This window comes from Rhamphochromis longiceps, linkage group LG23, assembly GCF_057381845.1.
Source record: "Rhamphochromis longiceps isolate RC_006_pf linkage group LG23, R_longiceps_female_GT1.1, whole genome shotgun sequence".
NCBI classification, from domain to species: domain Eukaryota; kingdom Metazoa; phylum Chordata; class Actinopteri; order Cichliformes; family Cichlidae; genus Rhamphochromis; species Rhamphochromis longiceps.
The window spans coordinates 4130404-4142410 of NC_140578.1; the positions used below are offsets into that span (position 1 = coordinate 4130404).

At 39.8% G+C, this 12007-nt stretch overlaps 1 protein-coding gene across 1 annotated transcript; it reads right to left on the reverse strand.

Annotated features, from left to right (window-relative positions):
- Positions 1-1648: 1648 nt before the first annotated feature.
- Positions 1649-4902, reverse strand: ccl44 (chemokine (C-C motif) ligand 44). Its single transcript, XM_085398929.1, has 5 exons — positions 4731-4902; positions 3729-3858; positions 2900-3044; positions 2701-2781; positions 1649-2584 (listed from the first exon to the last, which is right to left on the reverse strand). Exons 1-4 carry the CDS (start codon positions 4792-4794, stop codon positions 2743-2745), a joined length of 378 nt encoding a protein of 125 aa, XP_085255055.1. The 5' UTR covers positions 4795-4902; the 3' UTR covers positions 1649-2584; positions 2701-2742.
- Positions 4903-12007: the final 7105 nt, after the last annotated feature.

Genomic DNA, 12007 nt, shown 5'->3' on the forward strand with positions numbered 1-12007 from the left:
ATTTCCTTTTCCTGTTTTCCTTTTTGTTGCGTTTTCATGAGAGGTAGTGGTACTGTTTCTTGATGGCAGCTCAAATGTGTGGATCTAATCTTATAAGGAGATTACCTCTGATTGGATCTCCCCAATATTTTCATGTCATTGTCATTCGTTTTATTGGTGTCAGTACATTTTATCATAGTTTTGTCCTCATGCCTTAGTTTTTATCTTGTTTTTGTCTGAAAAAAGAGATTGTGGGCAAAAACTATGACAAAAGTTATTGGTCTGCAAAATTAACACTTGTACAGGCGCAAATTAAAACTGTTGCCAACTTCTATATTTAACGGATTAATTCTAAGTTTATGAAAATGCAATTTGTTGGGAGATGTAATTACACATACTTATCTTTCTATCATTTTTCAATCATAATCTCCTTTTTCCAATTAAATAAAACCTCAAAAACGACTTGCTGTAGCTTTAATGTTGTAGCTGTTTATAATAATTACTTCTGTTACTCATAGGCAGTGTTGGGGAGTAACGGAATACATGTACCGCGGTTACGTATTTAAAATACAAAATATGAGTAACTGTATTCCGTTACAGGTAGCGTTTAAAAAGGTGGTATTCAGAATACAGTAACTTTGTTGAAATAAATGGATTACACGGCGGTACTTCCCTGTTTCATATTGTGGCGGGTCAGGACTGTTTGGGTTTTGTTTGACAGCTATGTTCTGTTGTTCCAGGCGGCAGCGTTACGGTTGCCATGGTTACAGGGCGACGCTCTCTCTGTGTTTCCTGGGTGAGAGAGCGCCTTTTTGTTGTTGTTGTGCTAAGCTAATAGGCAGAATGCTACAGGATGTAGCATCATGGGCAGTGTAGTCCGTGCTGCAGGGAGAATGGACTGCCGTACCCGTTATGTGTCTGTGAGCGAGGGAGGGAGAAAAAGGAAAAGTAGGAGTTGTCATCAAGCAAAAACGGGAGCTGGAAGCATGTAAATAAAATAATAACCACTGCAGCCAAGAAGAGTGCCTGACGAGCCCAGGTGTAAGTACGCTCTTGAGACTCGACTGTACGCTGTGTTGGTGTTTTCCTCCGAAACAATAAGTTCCGTTGGAGCAGCCTTTCAACGCCTCTCTCTGTCTCTCGCAAGCAAAGTTGACCCAGACAACAAAGTAAAGCTATTTTTCGGCTACGAGCCCGACACGGAACCCACTGTATTAGCCAGAGGTCCTTTACTACGGTTCGGAGCCGCGGAGCCTTCAGTAACAGTAATAAATCACAGCAATAGTACATTCACGTAGTTGTAAACAGCATGATAATATATTAAGTAATCCAGCGTATTAAGAATACGTTACTCTCATCGAGTAACGTAACGGAATACGTTACAGAATACATTTTGGGGCATGTATTCTGTAATCTGTAATGGAATACATTTTAAAAGTAACCTTCCCAACACTGCTCATAGGGAGTCATTTGATTGTTTTCTCTGTATTACTGTAGGGTCTTTACCTTTAAAACACTTGATGTTATATAAATAAAAGTGAATGTCTGTGCAGTTGTGAGAGATTTTACTCTTTTTTGTTTGACTTTGAGCTACATCAGTAGCACGCTGTAGAAAGCGATACGCAAACATCTCAAGATTGAAAAAAGACGCTGCAGCCCTTCTAGTTATTATTTCAGATTTATTTATAAAATTGTTCACTCGAGATGCTGTGTTTTAACATATAGTGCATTCTCCTACGATGCAATGCTTGTGTGTTTCGCACACAGTCGAGCCCTCTAAGTTTTAACAGCCTGGCCATGTGGTGAACTGAATCATGAACACTTTGGCATAGTTTAGTGACAAACTATTGTTTAAACGTAGAAATGTAAACTCCAAATAGATACTTAAATCTGTCGCTGATGCCTGAGGGCCTAGTGTTAGAGTCACATTTCATACAGGACTTTACAAACACGCAATATACAAAATGGACAAAATATTAGGAACATTTGCTCTTGAGCTATATTGAAGGTTGCATCCAGGTGAAACATTCACTCTGAGTCAACTGTGATTTTTTTTTTTATAAACAGTCAAATATAGCCTGAAAAAGGAGTTGTAAACCATACCACTGGAGACATGTTATCTCAATATTCTGCACGCTCAGTGTACCGTAACCAAACCCCATCTACTTTACTGTATGAAGTGTCATTACACATTTAAGGTATACAAGTCACAAATAACCATAAGAGTATCTTGGTGATATACAATATTCATATCACTGCTCATTTCATTACATCTGTTTCACTGATTTCACATCAGCCAGGAGTGGTTATGCTTTTTTATAGAGGGAGACACTTTCAGGCAGTCTCTGGCAAATAACAGTATAAGCCATTTTAAAAAAAATCTTTGCAACATATCTTACAAATAACACCCCCTTTGTTGAGAATGTTCCAGCCACATACTGGGAATATTTCAAGCAGAGTTCATTCTTAAATATCTAAATATGTATTGCTGCCCAGGTCCAGTCCCAGGGAGACGGATAGTGTAGATAGAGAGAGAGACACGATGATTGGAGAGTCAGCGAGCTTTGACATGTAAAGATGACAAGCTGCTGAAAGTTTACTTGGCCTGCAGAAACACAGGAAGACAGCTCAAAATCCCAGATGAGACTTTTAGAGATTTACTTTACATATAGCCTACATACCAAGTTTATATGAGTAATAACATACGGAAAAGAGCCTTACTTATGACTACAACTTTTCCTCCATATTTCCTCCATCGCTCCATCACTCCACACTGAGAACCACCAAGTGGTCCTTCTTGACCTGAAGACATGGAAATTATGACTTTGCAACACTCCTCAGTTTCACTTCATCAAGCTGCCTTTATTACATCTCAGGTGTAGAATACAGTAAAGTAGCCGTGTAACAGACTGCGTCTCACCTCTGACATGACAGGAAGGTTGTCAGAAAGGAACCATTTGGTTTGGCGGGCCTTGTCTCTCTGTCTCTGGATGAGCTTTCTTAGCAACCTCTTTACCTTTCGGTCTCTGGGGTCTGCACACTTCACCGCCTTCTTCGTGTACAGTCTTTGAAAGACAAATGCAAATTATGTGCAGAAGTTGCAGGATGACAGTACAAGGATGTGCTGAAGACTCGAGACAAAGGATGGAAACACACCGATTTGAATGTGCTGCAGTAAGAAGGAGAAGATCATGCTGAGATCTACAAAGGTATTTGCCAGCTATAGCCCAAATTAAAATGAATATTTATATACTATAAGATGATAAAGAGGGAATTTTGTATTTCCCCCTCTAGTATAACGAAGAACAAATTGCGATCAAACTAAAACAGGTAACGAAAATAATGCCTCGTATCCAACGGATGAGAATTCAGTGCTTTTGTTAACTGGGCCACATGAATAAGCAAGCTCTTCATTCCCCAGCTTCATCAGATTTCCCTGACCTGCTGGAAACAATAGGTATCACAATGTAGTTTACTTAAATAAACCCTGCTGTTCTGACTGACTGACTGGCTGCAGCAGGGCTCAGCTGGCTCAGAAGGTATTTTCAGATGGCTTGTTATTCCCACATATTTCCTTTTTCACTTCCCTGGCAATTACAGCTCTAAGCCCTGCCATAACAACATGACCTGGAAAGATGACAATGCCTCTCAGCCCAAGCTCTGCCCTCCTCTAACGAGAGGCATATTTTCCATTCCTGCAGATTGCTGTGTGCTCTTTAGCTCCAGGAGTGGATAGTTGAAATACTTGCATGATGGCTTGTATACTGCAGTCGGGCCCCTCGGTCTGCACCTCAAACCGCAACACATCTTTGGTACGCACCTTGCCGTGGGAGTATAGCATGCAGCACTGGACATCGTTCTTCATCTGCACACCTATGGCTAGGAAATAACACGGACAAAGGAAGACAAATGAGTCACTGAAACGAAAGCAGACTGCCAGAATGATGCTGAACTTTCAGGTGTTTCACATCATTGAATAGATTTCACATTCAATTACTTTTTTGTGAAAACGGGATGCTAATGCAGCATCACGCCAGGCAGAAAAGTTTCAAATAATAGAAATTATTGCAGATTATCAGACCCTAAATCTGAGCGTTCATATTTATAGTTTTTCAGCACTGTCAAGTCCCTGTTCTGATATTAGCAAAGACCGAAGCAGAGTATTTTGCACATGCCCCACATATACGCAGAGTCACATATGGACACACACTAGAATGCCAGAGGAATTATAATGGCATCCCGTTGTGCTGAGAAACATACGAGCATGCCAGTGAAACGGGAGAAAGTGGTAGAAAAAGCGAGGTGTTTGTGTGTAAGGAATGCCATGATGTCCCTTCATCCAAATCTGTAAACAACTGAAAGTGTGATGTGAGGCAGCAGGAGCAAAATAGGACAGTGCTGCTTTGTAATGCCACAAATGATTTTGAAGCCATCCTCAGCCACATCAGTGCACTTCCAGCGCTTTGACTACATTTCAGAAAACAGACAAGACAACACGATCACGCGAACTGAGCCCTGACACAGTTGCTGTCTTTTCTCCATGTGTGTGTGTGTGTGTGTGTGTGATGTGATTTCTGCTCCTCTGTTTACATCCATGCCTCCCTCCCTGCTGCTCCTGCTGCTGCTATTCCTCTTTCCCTCTTCTTTCCTTTTCTGTCTTCGCCATCACCGTCTATGCTAGAGTGTCCACCTGCAGGGTGCATGCAAGCCATGCAACACACACACACATAGAAAGTATGGTTATGTCCTACCTTCTACAGATGCCAAGAGGATAACAGTCAGAGAGATAACAGTCAACATCTGCAGCATGAACATGATGAGGCTGGCAGAGGAGGAGAGGAGAGGAGGATAATCTACTCTGTCACCTCTCCCTCTATGGCTGCCTCTCTTATACTACTCCCTCCCTCTCTTTATACCTCCCTGCCCATCTCTCACTCACTTTTACCACCTCTCTTTTTTGTCTTACTGTCTTTCCCTCCCACCGTCTGTTTATCCATTTTCATTCTTATGCTCAACTAACTCCCTCCTTCTTTTTCTTTCACATTCATCTCACCTCTCCCTCATTTCTCCCTTTCAGTCTCCTCACTCAAGATGCCAGGCCTGATTTATTTCATTTAGGGTGTTAAATTACTCCTTCATTCTTTTTTCCTTTGCTTTCCTGCATTTTTCTCATTGAGAACCAAAATAGATAAAAGGCGAGTTATCAAGAAGTATTCAACATGCAGCATTTATGTTAATTCCCATGATAAATCCAGTTATTTGGCTTTTTTTCATTTCCAAATAACAAAATGAATGTAAAATGGTTTGCAGCTGTACGGGCTGTAGGGGAAGCGGTAGTATCTGAACTTTATCTGGATCATTCTTACCACAGAGTTTTCTGTCTGCCTCCTTTAGTATATCTTTATCCTGATGTTAATATGAGTGATTGCTTTAAAAATGTCTCTTTCAGTTGTCATTTTAAATGGCAATAAATGTTATTCATGTAACATTTTACAATAGATCAAAAAGTCTGAGACAGATTCATGAAATCTATTTTTTTTAGATACATTTTATGCTCCTTTAACTCTTTAAAGCCAAGTTTTTGTGAGTTATTCATATATCATCAGTGTGATTTTTTTCCTTCAAAAACTGAAATACAAAAAAATGTCTGATGTAGCAAATCTGATACAAATATCTTATTACTTTTTTGCCATCAGAAGGTTCATTAAACACAAAACATTATGATATTTCATGGTTCAGGCTTTAAAGGCTTAAACTGCTACATAAAAGAAAAAAGTTTTCTCATTTAACATGCTTAATATCCCTTTATCTGCTCATTTTGAGCTCCTTGGCCTCTTACACTGTTAATTTTCATGTTAACATTACGTTTCTATGCTAATGATGCACCGCTGTAAGCAGTCATTCAAAAAGTAAACAAAGGGCTAGCACCTTTGTTGGTGGAATACAGATGGTAAGTGGCAGCCATGCTGCTTGTCAAATGCACTTGCTAACTGATTATCAGAAAGTGTGAGCACCTTTATAAAAGCTGAAGCTTTAGAGGTTCTGTTTGGAGTCAGATGTGCAAAAATCCCAAGAGCTACATCTCAGACTCTACAGACCTCATTAAGCATGTTAGATGTTAAACTTTATGGTAGTACAATTAGAAAAACACTAAACAACCATAGCTTGTTTCTAAGGGTTGCTAGGAAACAGTCTCCTCCATTCAAAACAAACATAGCAGCACAGCTTAATTTTTGTGAAATTACATCTAAACAAACCACAAGACTTCTGAAACAGTGTTCTTTCCACAGATGAGGACACGGTTTTGGCCATAGTGCCATATTTAGCCCAAACCAAACACAGGCTGTCAGCATGAACACCTCATACTTTCAGCTTGTTTTGCAGCCACAGGACCTGAACACCTTACGGTCATTGAGTTGACTCCGAACTCCTCTGTATACCAAAGCAACCCAGAGTTACATGTAAGGCCATCTGTTCAACAGCTAAAGCTTGGCCCAAAGTCGGGTCACGCAAGCAGGACAATGATCCCGAGCACAGCAGCAAATTTACAACTGAAAAACAAAAGAACGTTGCAGTGGCTCAGTCAAAGTCCAGACCTTCGTAGAAAATCTGGCAACAATGTGAAACCAATCTGAGGCCTTTTAATTCTAGTCTGGTTTTCTTACTATAATTTCGTTTGCATGCCTTGGCTCATGCTGATGCAAACTTGTCACCAAGTAAATGTTATAAATTTACCTAATAAAGTAACTCAGATGTTTGAAAATATGTCCTAAATGTTTTTGTAGTCTCTCCTTTTCTAACCATAAATCATTATAAAACATTGTTTCATTTATTTTGTTTCATTAACCAAACACCACACGAATACGCTGGAGGCACTATGTTAGCACACTCACATCCATTACAGGGAGACTTCAACAGAAAACAACATCAGGATCTAATTATACAGACAGGAACTAGAGAAACTGATGTAGGCCTGCATCTGTCTCAGGAAGGTATTCCTTTGAACTGGCCCTATGATCGAGAAAAATGACAAACACACTTTGTCAAAGTCTGATTAGGCTGCCAGCAACATTGTATAAAGTGATCAATCAAAGGCTGGATTAAGTGTGAGAGATGCACAAATATTCCCACATCATAGGGCTGAAGGCACTTAACGTGTCTGGAAAACTAATAACTTATTAAGAAGAATTATAGCTCTTATAGGTGTGGTACACAATAAGTGATAATACACAGACAATATATCACAGCTATCATATTTAAAGAATGTTTTTGGACTCGTGCAAGCCTAGAAATTGAAATTCATAGTTGGCATCATCCGCTGTGTGAAAATTTATGTGAAAATAAATTGTAGTGATCATTTCTAGGTGTGTGTGGAGTTACTCTGTTACACCGTTAAGGAAATATCACCTGTTTGTTCAAAAGCTATCACGTCATACCCAGGCTGACAACTAACATGGAGCGCGTATGTCAAAGAGAAACGTAGCGGGGTCTCATGACTGTGCTTTACTCTGATCCGCTGTGGCAAGTTATTCGTGTTGGATTGACACCAATGCCTGACATTCATAGTTGATGGTTTGGGAAGATGAAAGGACTTCAGTTGACATGGTGCCTTGCTATTTAGGTTTGGCCATGTATCTGCAGGGAGAAACATGAAGTATCATCAAACAAAGCTGACACAGAAATGTAATGTACATTGTTCTCATTCTGCGCTGACAAGGCTTAAAAAACTGTTTGGGTGAATCTGGTAGAAAAGAGCCGTTAAATAATTATATGGATATTTTAAGGGGGTAAAGGTGATATTTTCCCTTCTTGTCACACAAATTAAGCTTGCAAATTCAAACCCATCAAACTTCATTACTATAAATACTCTGGATTTACTGTACTTTAGAAAAGAATGCATTAGACAAACTTTCAATATGCTGGCAGGGCAGTGCTGGAACAATGAGTTGCATTTCATGTAGAGAAATGTTGCTTTAGACACTAATGTAGCACATATAATGGACACATTTTGTTGGATTTTATTGATGTGGGGCTGTCTAAGTTCCTGTGGCTCAACAGATCTTAAGAAGGAACAAATTATCCTTTGGCTACTGCAACATACCAAGAAATATTCAGACAACATGGCAACAAAATGTCTCCTATGGAACCCTGGATATGAAAATATGCAGACTGTTGACTGAGGGGTGTGTTTGGGGTAAAGCTGTGTACGTGTGTGTGTGCGTGCGCATGTAAAAGAGAGGGGGATTCAAGAATTTGACCCAAGAAATCAGGTTGGAATCTCAGCTGTAAAAACATACCTTCCACATGACTACAGGTCTGCCTGTTAGCCCTACACTTTACGGATATCTCTGCAGTGATTAAATATCTCCTGTCAAGGTGTGGCGACCCAGAAACACGAGGGAAATCAAAAATAAAAATAACAGCAGTGAGCGATCGGGGTGACCAGAGTAATGTTAAGAGCTGGAGTTGTACAGAGGCATAGTTTGACCTCCAAAAGATGATGGAGGGCTCAACCCACTGAACTGGACACACGGTCTTAACAGATCGGACTGTGCTCCCAAAAAGGGATTTGTAAGGGATAAGATGCAGGGGGGCAAATGCTTGATATAATCTTTGCAAGGCAGCAAACTGGGAGGTGTACAAAACAGACAACAAGCGGCGTGGAATGCAATTTTGAAAACTGAATTAAGCACAGCACATTTTTTTTCATTGTTTTTTGTGCTTAAAATACTGAGCAAAAAGTTCCAATGAAATGAGTGCACAAAATTCAAGGACAAGTTATAACCTGCAATTCCTTTTTAAACCTCACCACCATAGGAGAGACCAAAGAGCTGTCTAAGGACATAGGAGACATGATTGCAGAGTGCATATTAATAAATGAAGGAAAGACAGAGTAACTGTCAATCGCCCTCAGGCTGGTACCCCAAGATGTGCATCATCAGTGATCATGGGAACAACAAGGGATAACCCTAGGAATGCAAAGCAGGACCCCGCTCACCAAGAAAACCAATGGTGACAAGTTGCCAGGTTGTGGTTTGAAAACTTGCTCAAGAAGGCCCATTCGGAGAAACGTTTCAAGGTTGTTAGATGAGACCAAAATTGGGCTCTGAACATTTAGAAAGAAATGACTGTTGACTATGGCCCAAAGAACATCATCCCTACCAAACAGGCGGTGGCAGCATTGTGCATTGGGGATGTAAATCTGCAAAGGGTACAGGATTGTGCAGCACCTGCAGCTTAACCTCCAAATCTGAGGCCATGGTTCTCAGTTGGAAAAGGGTGGAGTGTTCACTCCAATCCAGAGACAAGTTACTGCCCCCAATGGAGAACTTCAAGAATCTCAAGGTGTCCTTCATAAGTGAGGGAAGACTGGGGCAGGATATTGACAAATGGACTGTTTTGGTGACATCAGTAATGTGAGTGGTATGAAACCTATAGAGAGAGCTGAAGCTTTGTGTAGCTAAGTGATAATCTAGAAAACTTAAGGATTTGTGAAAGATCTATGAAGAGCAGTGGCCAAAAATCCCCACTGAGTGCACACGAACCCGGTGACCAACTACAAGAAACATTTGACAGCTCCGCTTGCCAACAAGAATTAATCCAAGTAATAAATCATATTTTCCAAGGGGATACTTCTTTCCTTCATTTTTTCATAAGTGTTTAAAATTATGACTTAAAAAGGGAGAGAAATACTTATTTCCCCCGCAGCAGCTAAAAATCATGTTGTCAATGCCAGCATGTGGAGAGCATTGCAAAATCCTATGCTTAACCTTGTGATAGAGCTATTGTGTCCATTTTATGGTAATCATTGCATATCTAAATAAAAAGAATGCAAATAAGTGCAATTAAAATTCTTAAAATTGAAAAGAGGTCTTGGCTGTATTAAATGCCACTTTAATTTTACTAGTTTGTTATAAATAACTAAGCTTTAAAAAGCCAAGGGGTTAAAGCTTATCCCAGCATGCCATTTCCCCCCATTATTATAAAAGCGAATCATTAGGCCAACCGGCCCTGGATTCATATTTCATGTTCTGCTTTGGACACGGGAAAGCTTTGCATTTTATCTTCACATGAGATTTCCTTCATGGAATGTCTTAATCGACTGTGGAAATAAAATTATGCTTCAACATGCGATTATATTTTATTAGAATAGAGCACCGCATGCTCCCCTGTGCCAGTCAGGCATTCCTCTGCAGGGAGTTGACGGGACCCAAATATCTGTGCTTCACACAGCTCTGTTTCATTACCCCCCCTCCCCACACCCGAAACACTAAACCTAGAAAATCTGCTTAAACACACTCGAGCATTTATTTTGAAAATCCGCACTACCAAAACTCAAAAGGTCTTGATTGAGCCTGGAGTGAGAAACTGGACACTCTGGATATGTTTAAAAATTGCTGCCAAGAAGAAAAGCACACATCTTATGTCCACAGAGATCCAACACATTCCTAATGCAAACTCGAGGGTCGCTGTGTTGCACAAGAAATCTGACCTTCAACATTTCACCACTGGCTGCGGTGCGCTCTGTAAGAGTCCAAAACTCAATGTTCCAGCAATGGTAATGACATAATATTTATTCCAAGAGAATTATCTTAGTAATATTTGAAAAAAATAAACATCTCACATAATACGCCATCGTCTTAAATGCAGAGCATCTTTCATGTGTCACCTGCAGTTTTATTTGTTATGAAAAGTATGACAAGAACAAGTTTGCAGAAATAATTGTTCAGGAGATGCAGTCGAAAACTCTAAAAACTAGGCTGACCTTGAGGCTGCTGTAGAGCCAAAATACCCCGGGGCATCAGTAAACATCAGTAAAGGCCGTTCTGCTGAGAGTAGCCTTTTTTCCACCACAAATTTAAAATATCAAACAAAATTAATTCAGTACATTCTTTACTACAAATTAGTTTACTGCAGTTATGTCCCCACTGGGAGATAACAGACAAGGATTCAAGGGAAGGGTAAACAACAAAGACATTTAGAAATCCCTTAAAGTCCTTTAAAAACAGTTAACAGGCTCTGGGGAGACAGATTTATGACTGATGCTTTTACTGCATAGGCAGTGTGTTTGGGATCACGGTCGTGCTGAAAAATGAAGCCAATCAGACACTTTCCAGATGGTATTGTATGGTGTAGTACTTTTCTGTGTTCATAATTCCATCAGTTTGACCAGATTTCCAGCACCACTGGCAGAAATGGAGCCCCAAACCATGAAAGAGACACCATTGTTTTACAGATGGCTGACGACAGTAGTGTACCTCTCTCCTTAAAATCTCCAAACACACTGATAAAATGTCAAATTGGGATTCATCACTTTTCAGCCCAGCTCTTATGTAATTTGGCATACCTCAGCCTTTTCTGCCTGCTTCAGTGAACAGTAGATGGAGCAGCTGATGGGCCACATTTACTTAAGGACATGAATTTCAAGTGCTGTTGATCGGATAGTTTTTAAGCCTGCAATTTCTTTTGAATTTCACAGAACCAATTTCCTGAAATGTTTTAAGGACACACAGCAAACCATCCTGACATAAGTTTTATAAATACTATTTTATGCTGGTGAAACTGTGGTATTTTTCATAGATTGAACATGAGAAAAGGGAACAGATTGTGTAACAAAGTGCAAAAACATACTATTTAAAAGTGGTTCTTTGCCAAGTGTTCTTTTATATTTATACACAACACCAGTTTGTTGCTTGAGTTGGGCGCCTTTGTTATGTTTGAATGATTCATAGCTCAGTGTTAACTGGCTTAATAAAAAAACATTCTTCTGAAAAAGCTCACGTCCAAGGACTGGATTGAAAATGAGTGAAAAAGCAGTCAAAATGAAAGGAAAGCCTGCAGAACTGCTCTCAAAACCACTAAAATTATTACAAGTCTGATTTCTTAGAAGTGAAACATAAAGAGACAAGAGACGGCTCAAGACATTTATACAGACAAAAAAAATTGGTGATCTGATTTGTCTCCAAAAACTTCAAGATGTTATTCTATTATTTAAATACAAGGAGGAAATTCTACAAATGTGTTAGCA